Genomic DNA, 12,938 nt, shown 5'->3' with positions numbered 1-12,938 from the left:
AGGGCTGGCAAGATATATTCAGGGCATTGAATGAGAAGAACATGCAGCCAAGAATACTTTATCCAGCAAGACTGACATTCAAAATAGATGGAGAGATAAAGAGTTTCCAAGATCGGCAAGGCTTAAGACTATGCAACCACCAAGCTGATACTGCAGGAAATATTAAGGGGGCTTCTTTAAAGGAGGAAAAAGCCCAAGAATATCATTGAACAGAAATGTAGACACAATCTACAGAAAGAAAGACTTCAAAGGTAACACGATGTCAATAAAAACATATCTATCAATAATCACGCTCAATGTGAATGGCCTAAATGCACCCATAAAATAGCACAGTGTTGCAGACTGGATAAAATGACAGGACCCATCCATATGTTGTCTACAAGAGACCCATTCTGAACCTAAAGATACACCAAGATTGAAAGGGAAGGGATGGAGAAGCATCTTTCATGCCAATGGGCCTCAAAAGAAGGCTGGGGTAGCAATTCTCGTATCAGAAAAATTAGATTTTAAACTAAAGACTGTAGTCAGAGATGGAGAAGGACACTACATCATTCTTAAAGGGACTATCCACCAAGATGATCTAACAATTGTAAATATCTATGCCCCCAAAATGGGAGCAGCCAATTACAAAAGAAAACTGTTAATCAAAATAAAGAATCATATTTATATGAATACACTAATTGTGGGAGATCATAACACGCCTCTCTCTGAAATAGATCATCAAAGCAGAAAATCAATAAAGAAACAAGAGCATTGAATGACACATTGGACCAGATGGGCCTCATAGATATATACAGAACATTCCACCCTAAAACAACAGAATACTCATTCTTCTCAAGTGCACATGGAACCTTCTCCAGAATAGACCACATACTGGGTCAAAAATCAGGAATCAACCGATACCAAAAGACCAAGATTATCCCCCGCACATTCTCAGATCACAATGCTTTGAAACTGGAGCTCAATCACAGGAAAAGTTTGGAAGGAACTCAAACACCTGGAAGCTAAAGACCACCTTGCTTAAGAATGCTTGGATCAACCAGGAGATCAAAGAAGAACTGAAACAATTTTGGAAACCAATGAGAATGAAGAAACTTCGGTCCAAAACCTATGGGATACAGCAAAGGCGGTCCTAAGGGGGAAATACATAGCCATCCAAGCCTCCCTCAAAAAAAGTGAAAAATCCAGAACACAGCAGCTTTCTCTACACCTTAAAGAACTGGAGAATCAACAACTAATCAAACCAACTCCACACATAAGAAGGAAATCATCAAGATTAGAGCTGAGATTGATGAGGTAGAAACCAGAGATACAGTAGAACATATCAATGAAACTAGAAGCTTGTTTTTTGAAAGAATCTATAAGATCAATAAACCATTGGCGACACTAATCCAAAATAAAAGGGAGAAAGCCCAAATACATAAAACTATGAATGAAAAGGGAGAGATCACAATGAACACAAAGGAAGTAGAAACAATCATCAGAAGTTATTATCAACAGTTATATACCCATAAGCTAAGCAACCTAAATGAAATGGATGCATTTCTGGAAAACTATAAACTCCCAAAATTGAACCAGGAAGAAATTGACAACCTGAATAGACTGATATATAGTATTGAGATTGAAGTGGTGATCAAAAACCTCCCAAAAAACAAGAGCCCAGGACCTGATGGATTCCCTGGGGAATTCTACCAAACTTTCAAAGAAGAAATAACACCTATTCTTCTGAAGTTGTTTCAAAAAATTGAAACAGAAGGAAAATTTCCATACTCTTTCTAAGAAGCCAGCATTACCCTGATCCCCAAATCAAGCAAAGATCTTACCAAAAAGGAGAATTTCACTTTCATCATACCACTGATGAATATGGATGCTAAAATCCTCAACAAGTTCCTAGCAAACAGGATCCAACAGCACATTTAAAAAGATTATCCACCATGACCAGGTGGGATTCATCCCTGGGCTACAAGAATGGTTCAACATTCACAAATCAATCAATGTGATAGAACAAACTAATATAGGAGAGAGAAGAACCACATGGTCCTCTCAATTGATGCAGAAAAAGCATTTGACAAAATCCAGCACCCGTTCCTAATTAAAATGCTTCAAAGTATAGTGATAGAGGGAACATTCCTGATCTTCATAAAATCTATCTATGAAAGACCCACAGCAAATATCATCGTCAATGGGAAAAAGCTTGCAGCCTTCCCATTGAGATCATGAACACGACAAGGATGCCCACCCTCACCACTCTTGTTCAACATAGTATTAGAAGTCCTAGCAACAGCAATCAGACAACAAAGAGAAATAAAAGGTATCCAAATTGGCAATGAAGAAATCAACCTCTCTCTCTTGGCAGATGACATGATTCTTTATATGGAAAACCCAAAAGACTCTACCCCCAAACTACTAGAAATCATATAGCAATTCAGCAACATGGCAGGATACAAAGTCAATGTACAGAAATCAGTGGCTTTCTTATAAACTAACAATGAAAATACAGAAAGGAAAATTAGAGAATCAACTCCATTTACTATAGCACCAAAAACCATAAGATACCTGGGAATAAACCTAACCAAAGAGGTAAGGGATCTGTATTTGAGGAACTACAAAACACTCATGAAAGAATTGAAGAAGACACAAAAAGATGGAAGACCATTCCATGCTCTTGGATTGGAAGAATAAACATTGTTAAAATGTCTATATGGCCTTGAGTAATCTATACTTTTAATGCTATTCTGATCAAATTCCACCGGTATTCTTCAAAGTGCTGGAGCAAAAAATCCTAAAATTTGTATGGAATCAGAGGAGACCTCGAATTGCTAAGGAAATGTTGAAAAACAAAAATAATAGGGAGGCATCACATTACCTGATTTCAAGCTTTACTTCACAGCTGTGATCACCAAGACAGCATGGTACTGGCATAAAAACAGACACATAGACCAAGGGAACAGAGTAGAGAGCCCAGATATGGACTCTCAACTCTATGGTCAAATAATCTTCGACAAAACAGGAAAAAATATACAGTGGAAAAAAGAAAGTCTCTTCAAGAAATGGTGCTGGGAAAACTGGGCAACTATATGTAGAAGAATGAAAATCGACCATTCTCTTACACCGTACACAAAGATAATCTCAAAATGGATAAAAGACCTCAGTGTGTGACAGGAATACATCAGAATCCTAGAGGAGAACAATGGCAGTCATCTCTTCGATATCAGCCACAGCAACTTCTTTCAAGATATTTCTCCAAAGGCAAAGGAAACAAAAGCGAAGATGAACTTCTGGGATTTCATCAAAATCAAAAGCTTCTGCACAGCAAAGGAAACAGTCAAGAAAACAAAGAGGCTACCCATGGAATGGGAGAAGATATTTGCAAATGACAGTACAGACAAAAGGTTGATATCCAGGATCTATAATGAACTCCTCAAACTCAACACACACAAAACAGAAAGCCATATCAAAAAATGGGCAGAAGATATGGACAGACACTTCTCCAATAAAGACATACAAATGGCTATCAGACACATGTAAAAATGCTCATCATCACTAGCCATCAGGGAGATTCAAATTAAAACTACATTGAGATATCACCTTATACCAGTTAGAATGGCCAAATTAGCAAGACAGGAAACAACATGTGTTGGAGAGGATGTGGAGAAAGGGGAACTCTCTTCCACCGTTGGCGGGAATGCAAGTTGGTGCAGCCTCTTTGGTGAACAGTGTGGAGATTCCTCAAGAAATTAAAAATAGAACTTCCCTATGACCCTGCAATTGCACTACTGGGTATTTACCCCAAAGATACAGATGGAATGAAAAGAAGGGCCATCTGTTTATAGCAGCAATGGCCACGGTCGCTAAACTGTGGAAAGAACCAAGATGCCCTTCAACAGACGAATGGATAAGGAAGATGTGGTCCATATACACTATGGAGTATTATGCCTTCATCAGAAAGGAAAAATACTCAACTTTTGTAGCAACATGGACGGGACTAGAACAGATTATGCTGAGTGAAATAAGTCAAGCAGAGAGAGTCAATTATCATATAGTTTCACTTATTTGTGGAGCATAATAAATAGCATGGAGGACATGGGGAGTTAGAGAGGAGAAGGGAGTTGTGGGAAATTGGAAAGGGAGATGAACCATAAGAGACTATGGACTCTGAAAAATAATCTGAAGGTTTTGAAGGGGCGGGGGGTGGGAGGTTGGGGGTACCAGGGGGTGGGTATTATAGAGGGCACGGATTGCATGGAGCACTGGGTGTGGTGCAAAAATAATGAATACTGTTATGCTGAAAATAAAATATAAATTAAAAAAATAAATAAAAATATAAATAAATAAATAAATAAATAACAACAAAATACAAAAAACAAAAAAACAAAAATTCCTCTCATTAACCTTCTGTGTTGGCCTAGATGAAACAAAGGTATCTTTCCCCATTTTTATGGATCACAACGAAGATAAATTTCATTCTGCACAATTGAGAAAATGTCCTAAGAGTTGTGCCTGAATTTTTTTAGATCTTTCTGTGTTTACTTGTTCTATTTCTTGTTCCTGTTTTATTTTACCTTGACTTTACCTAAATCCTAAAATGAGTATATCTTGTGGAACCCCATGAATCCTTTCAAATACTTTTAACTCTATGTAGTTGCTTTAGTTGCTATGTAAAAACTTATAAAAATGGAGTATACAATGAAGTCTATGGTGGGGTTGTTTGTTTTTTTTTCTAAAATTTTTTATTAACATATAATATATTATTAGTTCCAGGAGTACAGGTCTGTTTAACTTCCAGGTTTGCATTCTATGGTGTTTTATTGATTATTTTTCCCTGTGGTTACACGATTAAGGAAGTCAACTGGGCCAAGGGAGAAATAAAATTGGTGTTTGATTTTTTTAATTGCTGCTCCTGGAACTCATATACTCTGACTTATCTGGTCCGTACCATTACAGCTATGACAGTTCTTCATAGCTTAGCACTCCTTTACCATCATCAGTAAATTCTGTAAAGAGACTAATTAATAGTACTTGAAAAAAAATAGTACTAGAGTTGCACTAAGACTTTATTCTTGGATCCAGATTTTAACATGAGTTCCAGAAATAAGTGATCCATATTTATTTAACAGTAATGTTCATAGTCTAGGAACAATATCTACTATGTCAATTTATCTCTAATTTGATACTGCACATAAAAGTATTTAAAATCACGTACTGGAAAGCATTTACTGTATAAAAGCTTAACAACACTTGCCCCTTTTATGGATGAAAAAGAAAAAGATTTCAAGGCTCTTTCCAAATCAAGTGTTTGGAATCAAACTTCCTTAAAAAGGAAGATTGTCACTACCCGCTCTCGGATCTGCTTGGTTCTCACTCCATAAATAATGGGGTTAAGAGCAGGGGGGATGATCACATATAAATTAGCCAGGAGTATGTGGATATAACGTGGAATATTGTGTCCAAATCGGTGAGTCATAAAGGAGAAAAATGCTGGAGTGAAAAAAGCTAAGATGACACATCCATGGGAACCACAGGTATTCAGCGCTTTGAGCCTGGCCTCCCAGGATGGGAGTCTGAAGACAGCATGTAGAATCTTCACATAGGAGATAGCAATCAAAACAACATCCAAAAGTATCATAGAGATGAGGATTAATCCAAATAATATATTGACCTTTATGCTGACACAGGCCAGGCGGGCAATTCCCATGTGCTCACAGTGTCCGCAGAATGAAAGCCTTAGAAGGAGAAACACAAGTGGAAATACTAACGCAAAATTTTTCAACATTCCTACTCCAGCAATAATACAAATAGTTCTGTTGGTGAGGATTGTGTTGTATCGAAGAGGGTAGCAAATGGCAATATAGCGATCAAAAGCCATGGCTACAAACATGAATGTTTCAAAGCCTGTGAACAGGTGTATGAAGAACATCTGAGTTAAGCATCCCCCAAAGTCAATCTCACTGAGCCCAAACCAGAAAATGCTCAGCATTTTGGGAATGGTGGCAGTAGAGAGGCCCAGGTCAGTGAGTGCCAACATGGCCAATAAGTAGAACATGGGTTGATGAAGGCTGTGCTCAGTCTGGATCACAAAGAGGATGATGACATTCCCCAGGAGGGCAATCAGATATACTGTAGCAAAAGGGACACCAAGCCAGAGCTGCATATTTTCTAGTCCTGGGATTCCCAAAAGCAGGAAGGATGAGGGGTGATTACATGAGGTATTGGCTGGAGACATGCTAGCAAAGCCTTCTAATGTTCAAACTCTCCTCATCTGAAGGAATCTTTAGTACTATATAAGGCTTTCCAATGTCATCAATACTGCTTATACTGAATAAGAACAAAAAAAGATGTAATTACTATATTTCTTCTAGGAATACAGAAGAAAGATCATGTTTTCCCTCCTACATCTTTTCTTCTCTTTTACTTTCATTGATACATACATATGATGAATGAAATAGAATATTCCTTAAGAAATATTAATGGATATTTACATATTAGATGAGATCGTCTAAGTTAATTTTAGTGAGAACACTGATTAAGCCAGTTGATATAAGATCCTATTTTAGACTCTTAAAAATATTTAATTATAGATGGGAGAAGATAGACATATTGATATGTATATGTAAGATATACATATTGATATCCCACTGATAAAAGACTATAATCTGTGAGTACTGGCAATATTGTAGATTTCAGAAGCATCTTTTAAGATCACTTGTTTAAAAACAAAAAGCAAAAACATACCCATAAATACAGAGAACTAACTGATGGTTGCCAGAGGGTAGAAGTATGTGAGAATGGACTAGATGGATGAAGGGTAATGGGAAATAGAGCTTTCCAGTTATGGAATGAATAACTCACAGGGATAAAATTACAGCATAGGGAATAAAGTCAATGGTACAATAATTGTGTTGTATGGTGACAGATGGTAAGCATGGGATAATGAATTAATTTGTCAAATCACTATGTTGTATAACTGAAACTAATGTAGCATTGTGTATCAATTATACTTCCATAAAATAATCCATAAAATAATAATAATAATAATAATAATAATAATGAAAGTTAAAGATCATTTGTTTAACTAGAAATATGAGCCCAATATATTCCTCTGTGCATTTCCACTTATAACCAAAGGACTTTTATTTTTGCTACTTAATATGGCCTTTCTTCTTCAACTTGTTTGTAAATAACTTTCATCAAAATCTAAGCACATTTTTTTGCTTTTTCTAATTTGTGTTACTTTTGTATCAAGGGATGAAGACATTTGCTTCATTCTTCAAAACAAAGACCTCGCTTAATGAGGCCACAGAGTTCACAAAATTCAATGTAACATAATTAATGTTAGATATAAAGCCACCATTTTTAGAAAGATTAACTGAGGCACTGACTATACCATTCAGGTTCCCCATTTATGTCCCGTAATCCTCATAGAAGACAAGCTGGCTTTACTTCTTTTTTTTTTAATATTTTATTTATTTATTTGACAGAGATCAAAAGTAGTTCACTTTACTTCTTAACTATGCATACCATTTCCAACTTTGTTCCTATATGGGAATTCATGATTAATGTCATCATTATTATTGTCATTGCTATTAGAAGGGAAAAAACAACTACAGAAATAATAGTGTTATATAAGCATTTAATATTATTTATTTCAGTTTTACAAAGAAATTTCAGATGAATTATACCACTTGCTACTCACACCAGCCACATGGAAAAAACAGGACAGATTCTGACTCCTAAATTAGTGGATTTCTTTTATGTCTGGATCACAGAAGCATGTCTCCATCCTCAAAATCACTGCTTGCTTGCAGTCATCAGCCCTCTGACCTTCTGGTGTTCCTAGGAGTCTATCCAAATGCACGGATTTATGGAATTCTCGTATAGTAATAAAAATTTAGCCCTCTATTGGGTTTCTTGAGTTACATGCCCTCATAAACAGCACCCCAAATTTCCTCCTACTTTCCAGTTCTTCAATCTCTACGATCTCTTGCGTATTTTCTAATATAATAGTTCTAAATTTATATTTCTAAAAAACTGGGAACCAAAATGAGCGTCTTTTACTTAGAATAAAGAATAGCCATGGGGCACCTAGGTGGCTCAGAGGATTAAGCCTCTGCCTTCAGCTCAGGTCATGGTCTCAGGGTCCTGGAATCGAGGCCCACTTCGGGCTCTCTGCTCAGCAGGGAGCCTGCTTTCCCCTTTCTCTCTGCCTGCCGCTCTGCCTACTTTGATCTCTCTCTCTCTCTGTCAAATAAATAAATAAAATTAAAAAAAAAAAGAAGAAGAATAGCCTTTTGAAGAGGATGGAATAGCATTAATATGAGACACGACCTCTTTCTAAAAGGCAAGGAAGTTAGGATGTTGCACAATATACTATGCACTTGAGACTGTAGACAAAGTAGATTTTAAGAATGAAAGAGAAATGCCTTGTGAGAGAAAACGAGGAAGATGAAAACTCTAATTTTAGTATATGTGCTGCCGAAGCGAGCACAAGATGAAATCTCTAAAAGTGGAAATATATCTGTAGGAGAAATCCTCAAGACAGGTGTGAGGAAAAGAGAGGAGGAACCAGCATCATCCTCCAATTAACCCTCCACATCTTCCTCAAGTTACCCATTCTCTAAAAGGCATTCTCTAAATTGATATTCAGTGTATTGGCTGGTGATAGCCTTTCCTAAGACCTTCTTATTCTTCTACATAGTTCTCTGTATGTCTACTTAACCAATGTCTGAGTTCCCATTGAATTGTAAGCTTCACACAGAGTTGCAGAAGAGGCCAGTGAGCACTTTTGTTCATCATTGTTTCTCTAGCACAACATCTGGCAGATAGCTGCCACTCAAAACATTTGTGAATGAAAGACTGGATAAGTAGGTAATTTTTAATTCTAACTCCTGGTCAAAAATCCTCATGTTAGGAGCATAGGAACATAAATCACACAGTTAAGGACAGAGAAATGAGAATCAAAACCATGAATTAAAACTGTGAATGTACATGGTAAAGCCTTGATCAGATGCTTTCCTGACAAGGGGTCTATTAATGGGCTTCTGGTGTAACAAAAGGAGACTATAAAGCAGACATTGTAGGTAAGACTTAGCAAAAGCAGGTGGTATGACAATCAGAAATAGGCAGCAACAAATGATTGATTTATATATGTATATATTATTTTTCTCATGGAAACCCTTGACTCTTTTATTGCTCTATGGTATTAATGAAATATCAATAGAAAGCTTTCATAATAATGCATTTTACAAAATCTGAGTTATTCAATCTTTTATAACGCCAACTTGTTTTCACATAAAATCACTATTTACTCTAAAATAGAGTGCCTAAATAAATAGAATCTTTCAAGGGCCGAAAGGATGAGAGCAGACTTGTGAAATCTGTAATCAAAGCCCTAGACTTGCAAAGGAATTGAGGACTCCTCATGTAAGAAAAATAGATTAGGACAGGAGGAAGAAAAGAAATAGCTGAAAAGCAGCCTCATTCTCCATGCCAGCTAGCCAGAAGATGCTTCTAATGTCTATGCAGACCAGATCTTTATCTTTGCAGAGATGGAACAACAAAAGCTCAAGAACTGCGTTAAAAACAAAACACATTCCATCAGGTACTCTGCAGTGCTGAGTAAAGGGAGAGCCTTTTCTTAAAGCAGAGTTGTGTCTTTGCAAACCACTTAGCAGGACTCGTTCAGGAGTAATGGCCAAATGCCAGATTCACATCAACCCAAATGAGATCCACTCTCCCAATCCAGATCAAACAGGCAGGTGGAGAGTTAAATAAATACATACATGTTCTTGATGTGGAGCCAGAACAAATATCATCTTAGTTTTATCTAACTAGGCCCTAGCATTAGGAAAATAGTAAATGATAGATAAAAAGTGAGTGAGTTCTGCTGACAGGAAAGTGATGTCTTTAAATAAATTTATCATTTTTTTCAATTGTTTTGTATTCTTATCTACAGCTTATATATGTAATGTTAAAAGTGCTTGATAATAAGGAAGACTAAAGAAAGAGTGAATATATATGTAAACATGTAGCCATATAGTATGCATAAATCAGAATGAAAAAGTCCACTGTACTTTTAAGAAGCTGCATACTGGGGGCACCTGGGTGGCTCAGTGGGTTAAGGCCTCTGCCTTCGGCTCAGGTCATGATCCCAGTGTCCTGGGATCAAGCCCTGCATCGGGCTTTCTGCTCGGCAGGGAGCCTGCTCCCGCCTCTCTCTCTATCTACCTACCTCTCTGCCTACTTGTGATCTCTGCCTGTCAAATAAATAAATAAAATCTTTAAAAAAAAAAAAGAAGCTGCATACCGCTTAGAAGCTGAAGGTATTAAACAATTGCTGCTCTTCTCCATTAGTGACAATGAAATAAAAATAGAAAATGTAATACTTTGATTTGGAAAAAAAATGAGAATGTCAATTTTTTGGATATTAAATACAAAAGAAATTCTGAAATAAGCATTCACATGACAAAGTTCAGTAGAATTAGGCTAAAAGAGTTAGAAATGGGAAGGAAAGAGAGTGAGAAGAGGAAAGACAGAACAGAGAGGGGAGAGAGAGAGGGAAATGAGGCAAAACAGGACAGAGAGGGAAATGAATGCCGTAATATCTCAATAAAATAAGTTGTTTGCTTAGTTTTTAAAAAAATTTTTCCTTATCATTAAAGTAGGTATGCTTGTTGTGAAAAAAAATTAAAAAACACTAAGATATGCAAAATTACCTGAAATTCTACCAATTAGAAATTTAATATAAAATATTTTGGCTTATGTCCTCCAAATTAATATTTGTATCATATATAAATGTGTGTCATTAATTTAATGAAGGGATTTAATCACTAGACCCAAATTCAAACCTTCCCAACCTATATGTTTAAATACATATAGCAGCCAAGCCTATATCCAACTCACCGTCTTCAGGAAGAGCCAATATTAAAAGAATCTACAATCATGACCAAGAACTGCTCCGAGCATGTCTTAGCACTATAACTGGGGCTCAAGGACACAAGTTTATCATGAGATTGAAAATCCTCTCCCTGACGGGGAGTAGCTGTTCTTCTGCAGCCACATGGGATGAGAACATGAATGACAATGAATTCACAAGTTATCACCGTAGGTTTATAAGCAGAAAAAAGCACAGGGGCAAGGGAATCCCTTGGGACTTTCAAGTTTCTCCCCTTAGCTTTCCAATTTGAAAGAATTGCTCATTCTCTAACAACCCACTTTTTCTCATTATTCTGTTGCCATCAGTCCTACAAGAATAATATCTGAGCCAACCCATAATTTCTCCAACTCATTATCCATGGTTGGTCTACACTTTGATGATGGTGCCACTCTTTTCCAGCACATATTATTTATTTGATCTAGAAGTTAGGTCAGCCACTGAACACTTATTTAAAATTAAGTTTGTAGTCAGTAATGTTTTGCATCTCTAAATCTCTTACCCAAGAAGCATATATTCTGGTTGCATAGTTAATACTAACCATGTATGAACATGCAAATAACTACATTTTAACATATATGGGACCAACTTCAGAGCTGCAGAAATACAGGGAATTGGTGAGTTTTCTAGGCTTCCTAACTCAATTTCCTTTAGAAGAGGCTTAGAAGTTGGCACAATAAAAACTGCAAGATAAAATGGAAACACATCATTTGAGGACATCACAGAAAGATTATGTACTGTGATTAGCCTAGAGAAGTATAAAATCATGAGATACTTACTTTCTTCTGAGAAAGGAAAAAGCAGCTCTAATATCTGTCAGCTAATATCTTTTCTGGCACAAACATCCTAATTAAGGACGTCCACTTAGTATAAATAATTTCACTAAGTATGAGCATCTTTTTTTTTTTAGATTTTATTTATTTATTTGAGAAAGAGATAATGAGAGAGAGAGAGAGAGAGAGAGAGAGAGAGAACATGAGAGGAGAGAGATCAGCAGGAGAAGAAGACTCCCTGCAGAGCTGGGAGCCTGATTCAGGACTTGATTCCGGGACTCCAGGATCATGACCTGAGCCACAGACAGTCGCTTAACCAACTGAGCCACCCAGGCGCCCAAGCATAAGCATCCTGAAAGCATCTGCTTCTGGAAAATATCCTCTAACAACTCCAAATCCAATATCAAGCTCTTCCTTGAACACTCTTACTGAGACCCCTAACAGCTCACCACTGTGTCTGGTGTCTCTCGTTAGAGCAGGTGATGAATACTCCTATTTTAAAAACTGTAATTGTATTCCTGGTGATTGTTGGCTAGAAAGCCATGATATCCCCTATGTAGAAGACTATCAGTTGGTCTGCATGTTCATCAGTAACTGGTGTTCTCAGGGTTTTTCATCTGAATAGGCTCTAATGTTGCCTTCTTGTGTTTTAGTGTACATTTCCCTGAAGTCCAGTGATGCTGAGCATCTTTTTACATATTTATTTGCCATCCATATAATTTTCTTTGGTGAAGTGTCTGTTCAAATCATTTCTCCATGTTTTAAATTGCATTGTTTCCTTATTGCTGAGTCTTGAGAGTTCTTGTATATTTTGAATATAAGTCTTTCACAATGTATATGTTTTGCACATTAAGGTTTTAATTCCAGTATAGTTAACATACAGTGTTGTATCAGTTGCAGGTGTACAATGTAGTGATTCAACACTTCATATGACACCCAGTGCTCATCACAAATGCCCTCCATAATCCCCACCACCTATTTCACCCACTCACCTCCCCTCTGGTAACCATTAGTTTGTTCTCTACCATTAAGAGTCTGTTTCTTGGTTTGTCATTCTCTCTCTCTTTCTCTTTTCTTTTGCTCATGTGTTTTATTTATTAAATTCCACATATGAGTGAAATCATATGATATTTGTTTTTCTCTGAATGACTTATTTCACTTAGCATAATACTCTCTAGCTTCATCTGTGTTGTTGCAAATGCCAAGATTTCATTATTTTTATGGCTGAATAATAT

At 36.7% G+C, this 12,938-nt stretch overlaps 1 protein-coding gene across 1 annotated transcript; it reads right to left on the bottom strand.

Annotated features, from left to right (window-relative positions):
- Positions 1-5,302: 5,302 nt before the first annotated feature.
- On the bottom strand, positions 5,303-6,223 carry LOC132011281 (olfactory receptor 52E8-like). Its single transcript, XM_059389640.1, has one exon. The coding sequence runs from the start codon at positions 6,221-6,223 to the stop codon at positions 5,303-5,305; it is 921 nt and encodes a 306-aa protein (XP_059245623.1).
- Positions 6,224-12,938: the final 6,715 nt, after the last annotated feature.

The sequence above is a fragment of the Mustela nigripes genome, chromosome 1, assembly GCF_022355385.1.
Source record: "Mustela nigripes isolate SB6536 chromosome 1, MUSNIG.SB6536, whole genome shotgun sequence".
Classification (NCBI taxonomy): Eukaryota; Metazoa; Chordata; class Mammalia; order Carnivora; family Mustelidae; genus Mustela; species Mustela nigripes.
The sequence above is the reverse complement of the archived record's forward strand: the minus strand, read 5'-3'. Positions and strand labels throughout refer to the sequence as shown.